An 8,383-nucleotide genomic window follows, 5' to 3' on the forward strand; every position below is an offset into this window, starting at 1 on the left:
ATTAACATTGAAAAATCATATAAGAGATATGGAATCATGTCATCTCATGCAGTTACAGAATATAAAAGGTTGGTGCGCCGTGCTATGTAACATCTTTCCTTCGAACTTAGTTTTCTCTTCAATTCTACTATATCCCAACCACATACATCGAGCTCTGAGCAGCATCCTGTAGACGGCATAAATGCATTGTAGTACGTTCGTCATATAGATTTTAATATGCATACCAAAAACCGAATATTGCAATGTCTCGGACATCTGTTGGCAGATCAATATAATCAGCGCGGCGCACACTTCTGATATCTATTATTATTTTCCAGGCCACTCATAAAGGTGTTCTGTCTAAAGCCAGTTTAGTCTGAGTAGGTTGCTCATTATCTTATTTCATAAGTGGCCTACTTTAGCTTATAGCTATGCTTGTAAGTTCTACTGTTGAAATGAAAACTTGCTGATTTACGCTTATGAATATACATGTGTAGGCCCCTACGCGGAGCTTACCCGCTCTATGTGATGCGGTTGGCTTCCTACACCGTGCATGTATATACATGCATAATGCACCACACGGCATGTGTTTCTCAATTCTTCATACAGGCTGAAATGGGCTGAGCTATTTTTTCGCGTACACACACTTATGTAGGACAAAGAAACGAATGGTCGCATGTTGTGGGCGAGTACGTAGCGCTGTGCGCCTGGAGAACTCGCGTGGTAGTCTTTACAAACAGACAACGGTTGTGAGGGGAGACGGTCACCTTTGCTTGCAGATGATCACATGACTGGAGTGGTCATCTCGTGGCTTCACCTGACCGGGTGATTGACCAGCAGTCGGCAGACAGGCTGGCTGGGGCGTACGACGTACAGAATGAGGCTGGGTACGAGCTAATCTAACAGTTCACCATGGCTTCTGGTGCGAGGACGCTGAGGTAGGTTGTACAGCTAACTTCACCCGGTCTGTTGCCCCCTGCTACCGTACGGGCGGGGCTTTGGCCGCTGGGTAACAAGTGTATATTAGGTCAAAGGTGTTCCCACACTCACACGCATAGGCCTACAACCCTGCCCACAGACCTACTTAACAGGGTTTAACTCAGCCACCATGTGACCACGTTTCACACTATGTATGTGCTTGCAGTGAGAGCAGGGAATGTTGTGTTTACATTCATACGAAATGGCGCTGTTTACTGAACGCTTTAGGGGTGGGTATACCTTAATTCAAACGTCTTGGATACCTGACTCATATCCCACAATGTTAAGTCCACCACGAAGCTTATGTCTTTTTACTGCAGATTTGGCCAATTCGTATACCCCCATTACAAGCAAATGTATAGTGGACGTAAGCTGAATGCGATTAGACAGGGTTTTTATGAATATTATACATGTAGGCCTATTTGGCATCTAAATTGATTTGAGATTATGAACTGAAACACAACGAACTACAAAGTCGTCAACCAATGTTGGGAACTTCTGCTTAAATCAAATGTTTACATGTAAATCTGACTTAAGGCATCACTTAATTTCTCGCAATACGAATACATGTAGGCCCCTACATATGTTCTATTACCTAGATTACATAAAGTAGAGTGCTTGAATCGGTTAGTTGTTTAATTTATCCTTGCAGCTGTCTTAAGCTTGCATTCAGATAATTTGCCAGTTTTAATTGTACACAGGCTAATTTATCATATACACATGTCTATGTACCCTTTATGAAGTAGGTATATTTTTAATAATGCTGTGAGAAAGTGGGTCAAGCATGTACTGCTGTCAGGTGTACCTTACTATACGTTTAGGTGATTATATATATGTTTTTATGCATACGTGTGCGTGTATAAAACGATATCGCCCAAGATGTACTGGGGTATAGCTATATCAGTTACTCAACCGTATACAGAACTATGCTATTGTGTATCCCTAGAAAAAACACGATGTTGTGGATGTCATCTTGTTTCCGGAAGTGTGGGCTGTCAATTAAATGTCGAGCAGATTGTCACATCTTTCTCTTCAGTGTGGTTTGGGAATAGCTGTATGTGTAGTGTAAAATATTATTGGACAAGCTCAGCAAAGGTATACATTCACAACATCTCACGTACAGGTACTCACACGTTTGAAAACGTTTCTTAATATAAATCTGATACTTGAACAGCTTATTTTTGCCCTCCGTTCATTATATTATTCTATTAATTCAACATGAGACTATTAGACTAACAGAACACTGTATATGAGTCAATAATGTGTTATAATAACAGAATACATTGTAGCATCACTCAGACAACAGACTTTCTTGTTAAATTTAAACATGAATTTTTTGAGTGTATACTAAGTGTTTATATGCAGTCATAACGTATCCCGCATGTAGATGAACAGCATAACTTTTTGTCTTTGTGATGTTGCATGACCAAAATATCGTAGTTCAAAGTAAACAAATAGCAGAAAATGGTAAGTGTCGTCATGTTATATCACGTTTGATCATTTGGGCGCAAGTTATCTCTATAGCCTGAGAACGTAAAGCCTCCCGTCACTTAATGCCTGGTTTGCCCTTTAACCATAAGTCAGTGGCGTACGAGTGACGTGACGTGACTTGTTTGCGGTTGCTTTAACATGACGCATCCCATGGCCTCGCAATAATTCCAGATTTTTTACAGTTGATTTATTGAGTTACCAAATGCATCAGGAATATTGCTGAATTCAAGTAATTCAGGTTGTATTATTTGTTGTATTATCTGTTAAACTGGATGGGTTCATGAACTCATGCTGAAATGTCTATTGCACAAAAACATGATCAGAAACTGTTCGAATCTGTGTGTTCAGACATTCATGACGGCATTATACAATTATGGTACAATTATTATACATTGCTTCTTCATCAACGTATTTACAACCACGCCTTGTCAAACAGCTGATAAACTCTTTAATCTGAAGTTGTAGCCAAACAAGTGAGATCTGGATTTGAACCCACTACCTTCCTGATGACCTTTGACTAACTGCAATCAGATTTGACTAATTTCCTTGTGACATGCCATGTCCGCATGCTTTCCACTTCTCAGTTATTTGGGGGAAATTATTATACGGTTAATTCCCACAGGAACGTTGCATTTATTTGTCTTAATTATACACTTTTAACCTATATAAATGACCTTTGATATTTAATACCCAGTTTAACAACGTGAATCTCAAGCTTTGTGCGTAAATTATCTCTTATTTCTTCATCACATGATCTTTATAGGTGCACGAGCTTTGTTGCAGTTTATTTTAAACAGCTACCTTGCACATTGCAAGCCACATCTGTCTGAATCACGAGTAACCCATCGGCACGAGCTGTACTTAGTACATTTAGAGCCTCGCTCATGTCCCTATGCTGTCCAGTAGAAAAAATTCCTCTACCTGTATAACTTAACCCCATCTTAATGTTTGGTAAATGTGCATCGTCAGCCCCTCTTCTTGGAATAATCCGGACGCTGAAAACTAGGGATCGAAAAGTCAAACGGTTGTCAGCCATGTTTCATAATCGAACCTGTTAACTAATAACTTTTCATCATCTGGAGTATTAATGGAAGAGGGGTTGCAGCATTGACAGGTTGTGGATTCAAACTCTGGAACGACTGTAGTCGCGGAAAAGGTAGGTGAAAGTATAAGTACTTGTTTCGGAATGTAAATTTTGAAATCGAGCAACGCAGCTGAGAGAGTACTCCCAAATGTGTCGGGTTGACCGTGAGAAACATTTACCGCTGTTCACATGGGCATTAAATGTTCCCTGGCATGAACTGACGTCAACCATGTGGTCTGTAATTAACTAACCTGTTGCGAGACTCGCCGAACTAAAAGGGTACATGACAGTCACGAACTCATTTTATGAAAAATAATCACATTTTCCGGGCCTATACCATAGCGTTTAGTGAGTTTTCAAGATAACGGTCGCAGTAGGGTAGACCCTAAAAATGAATTTTTTTGAACTTGTGTTATAGCCATGTACTGTTTTCGGTAGGGAAACAGAAGATTATGTTAGTTAATATGTAGGAACATGCGGCTCACATCGATTTATACTATGGAAGACTTAATGTCGGTGTGAACAGCGTAAATGTTCCTACCGTCAGTCGGACTCAAACTGGATTGTTTCTGTCCGTAACTCTCGCAACTGCGTCGTTCGATTTCAGAGTTACACTCCGAAACTATATAAGTACTGCCCGGTTCGATGGGCTGACTTATGTGGACATGGTCTGTCACCATGTCATATTTTATTTTCCTTCTAGGGCTATGTATTTTCTGTATTTTCTAATAACATGGACAAAATTTATAACATTACATATTGCCGTTAAGTAATATTCAGATATATCAAATTAAGATTAAGGCTAAATTTAACTCTGGCAGACTGAATTCAGCTATAAAATCGGCTCCAGTCTCCTTAGTGGTATGCTTAAATTGCTTTAGTTCTCTCTTGCAATTGGACATTGTATTTCCATGAGAAGCACTCTGATGGTCCCACTGTAAATTGCCAGATTGCCTGAAAATATCATTTTTTGAAGAGTCCACAGTTAACAATATTTATTGTGAGAGTCAGCCACATTTTTACTTATGGATAATGGGTAGTATTGGGAGATGTGAATGTCCATAGAGATAGCAGCTATCGTATACGTAACACCTCGCCCTGTCCTATATCGTCACATCATCACACAACATGGCTTACCCGGGAAATGGTAGGAAAACACATATATTAAGAAACATAGGAGAGGTTTGGTAAAAGACATCCGATGCTGGGACACTTTGCTTTTGTCGATCGAATCTCTGTTTAAGCAACCGCGCTTTGGTCCCTGTGCTTGTGTGTGTGTGAGGTGTGGTGGTGGGGGGGCGGGGGGGGGGGGGGAGGTAATTTTGTTCAGGTTTTGTACACGTTGAGATAATGGGAAATTCATATCTGATTAATATGTTTGGACAACATGACATCGTGCTATTGAGATAGACACAAGGAAAAGTTGAGACAGGATAATGCCATGCATGGATGCAACCTTAATTAAAATACCAAGATAACAGTCTCATCCGAGGCAGTGTAGCGTTACATTCTGTATTAATCATATTTGAAGCCAGGTTGACGAAGTTATACAGTTTACCATACAAACCCTATAGGGAACAAATTAGTGATAACATATTAAGACTATCGTGTATCTTATATACAGTACACTAATATTCGCTCAAATAGAGTTGTTTCCACTCGTTTTTAAAGGATGTACTTGGTTTTTCTTTCTTTGAAGAAAAAGTATGATGTGGCCTAGCATATAAAAGTACAAAACACTTTTCAGTTTTTGTTGGGGCGCAAATATTGCTATAAAATGGTTTTCACGAGGCCTCGCGGTCAGTCCAGGGATTAAGTAGGCTATTGTGATAACGTCAACGGTGATAGCTGTCAAAAAAACTTTGCCGGAGACTGAGCCCGAATTGGTGGCGCTAAGGTGGCTCCGCCTTCCCAGTATATTCATCCAGGACGTCATTTCTGAATATCTTTGATTATTACTGGAAAATATGTGTAAAATAGAGGGGTTATGAACATATGTAAAATATGCTTCAAAAATAATTTATTTTCTAATTTCTTGATTTCCTTAAAACCATACACTTCATTTTATAGAACCTTTCCATGTATCCTTTAAACCACGTGCTTTTATCTGATATATAGGTAGGCTTCTACATGCCATATTCTGAAACTTCTACGTCAGTATAGATTCACTTTCGTTAACTGTCTGGAAACAAACCTCTACACTTTGATACATTATATACCTGATGTATGTTTCAGATCGATTGTGCTGCTAGGTGCCCTGGACTTACTGGTGGTATCTGCATGGCTCTTCTTCCGGATTGCTACCGTGCCAAAGAAGGCGGGATCTCAGCCCTCCTCCATCTTACAAGTGTTACACCTGCAGGCGACACCCCAGTGTAACCCCCAGGAACACGTAGTCTTTGTCAAGGTACAAAAGGCTGGCAGTTCCACCGTCCAGAACATTTTCTATAGATTCGGCACAAATCGAAATTTGACGTTTATGTTGCCGAAATACGGTAATTATATTAGTTACAGCACATGTGTGAAGGATAGAGAAGTGATGTCATTACCAGTATTTAAAGATAGATATGATATATCTTGTAATCATGTCAAGTATAACCGCACAGCATTTGAGAAGTACATGCATCCAGACACCAGCTATGTGGGCATCATACGCCATCCACTTACACTGTTGAACAGTTATATTTATTACTTTCTGGAGCATGTCGTTCCGGGCAAAGACAAGCTTGAAGAATTCCTTCGCGACCCAGATCATTATGCCGGCCAAAGAAATGTGTCTTTCAATCTTCTGACGAACTATTTTGGTCTGTCGTCTAAGAGGGCGCGAAATTCAACCGAAGTGAAAATGTTTACAAACCAGATCGATAAAGAATTTCACATAATGCTGGTGCTAGAATTAATAGACGAATCTCTGTTACTTATGAAGCGGCAGTTTTGTTGGAATCTTACAGATATTTTGTACATCCGAAAGAACGCCCGTGACGGTACGCCGAGCGTTAAAAACGCCACAATGATCTCAAAAGACAAACATAGAACAATAGCTGATGCGGATTACACATTTTATCGACACTTTCATAAGAAAATGCAAGACAAAGTATTTCAAGAGGGGTTGGATTTTCAAAAAGAACTGCTGTATTTTCGCCAAGTAAGAGAAGCGGTAAGAAAATATTGCACTCGACAGTTATGGCGGGTGGATGGACCGCTCCGTTTTCCCTCGTCGCCTTGGCAGACGGCTTTTATGGTGACGTCAGAGACCTGTCAATTAATGGACATGCCGGAGTTGAAGTTCCAAGATATCGTAGGCTCACGACAATATGGGCCAGTGTGGAAAGCGGTACATCGGTCTCAACTCTACCACTAATGGGTTGTTTAAACAAATATCAGCAGACCAACCTTTGTGATACAAATGATACCATGCAGGTCATACGGGAGACCTTAAGTGTTAGGTGACCATACAGGCACAATTTAAATGTATTTGAAAGGAATTTTTTATTGCTTACCTAGCAGACTGTATCTGATGTTTTTAAAGCCATGCTTTTGCACTGATTCCATGTGGTTCTTTAAGGCAAAGGGTCCATAGTTGTTGCTTCATGACAAACTTAAGAAAATGTTCAAGTTGTGGGTTTTACATCAGGACCGAGTCTTAAATTTGGACATAGATTAACGGTAGCGTATATAACTTGACCACAGTTATTGATTTTGATCTAATTGTAGTTTTGGAACGTTGAAGGTAAAGTATTATAAAGTGTGCTATAGTCTGAGATTGTTGTCCTGCAGAATGCGGGTATGTATACACCGCGATATTAAGCAAGTCAGATACTGAAGATGATTTTATATTTCAGTATTATTGTTAATTTCTAAAACTATACAAAATGTGTCGAATCTCGATTTATACACCTGAGATAGTGTGACGTATCGTGCAAATTATCCTTCACCTATAGAAAACAACAAAAAATGCAAATGAATGTTGATATAATATTGATGACGCATGCATCATGGATATGCCCTGTACATAGACTGACTCAAATGATTAGGACTATAGAGTACAAAATGAGAACGTTCATACTGCTATTTTTTTTCTCACCGATGTCGTCTTTTCTTGTAGATGGAAGTCGTATTCTCAATCCAAACGTGTTGTGCGGAAGTACGTAATACAAGTACTCCGTGATCATGCCCTATGCCAAATTTACCTGTAGTTGTACGTCTTTTTGCGACAAATCACTTCTCTGAAATAGGGACATATTCCCTGTAAAGTTAATTGGTGACCATCTGGTGGGAGTACTGTCAGTATTGTGTTAACCCAAATTATGAATTCTTTGATACTTATAAGCCTATACATTTTTATCTAGACTGTCGATTTTACGGATGTATACTGGTTGTAGACTTATATTTGTATACACAATTGAGATTTTTACCATCATCAATAATGTGTTATTGGTATTAACTGGATTGGATACCAGGGTATGGTTTCGACAGTGAAAAATATCAATCTGTAGTCAAAGAAATCTCCCCTAGGACAAAAATCTGAGGGTACTTCATGTTCCTATTTCAAGGAAATATAAAAAGATATTTATGTGTCACAAATACACAGTGGGTGCCTATTTGAGAGTTTATTTATTTTTAGTAAATAAAAGAAATGAACACTTGCTGACTTTGTTGTGTGAGGGATAAAATGCTCATTCAGAGGCATGGTGAAGGCTCATCAGAGGCATGGTGAAGGCTCATCTGAGGGATGGCGAAGGCTCATCTGAGGCATGGCGAAGGCTCATCAGAGGCATGGCGAAGGCTCATTCAGAGGCATGGTAAAGGCTCATCAGAGGCATGGTGAAGGCTCATCTGTGGCATGGCCAG

At 39.6% G+C, this 8,383-nt stretch overlaps 1 protein-coding gene across 1 annotated transcript; it reads left to right on the forward strand.

Moving 5' to 3' along the window:
* Nucleotides 1–767: 767 nt before the first annotated feature.
* LOC135482392 (galactosylceramide sulfotransferase-like) lies at nucleotides 768–8,135 on the forward strand. Its single transcript, XM_064762349.1, has 2 exons — nucleotides 768–917; nucleotides 5,768–8,135. Exons 1-2 carry the CDS (start codon nucleotides 892–894, stop codon nucleotides 6,891–6,893), a joined length of 1,152 nt encoding a protein of 383 aa, XP_064618419.1. The 5' UTR covers nucleotides 768–891; the 3' UTR covers nucleotides 6,894–8,135.
* Nucleotides 8,136–8,383: the final 248 nt, after the last annotated feature.

This window comes from Liolophura sinensis, chromosome 1 (assembly GCF_032854445.1).
Source record: "Liolophura sinensis isolate JHLJ2023 chromosome 1, CUHK_Ljap_v2, whole genome shotgun sequence".
NCBI lineage: Eukaryota > Metazoa > Mollusca > Polyplacophora > Chitonida > Chitonidae > Liolophura > Liolophura sinensis.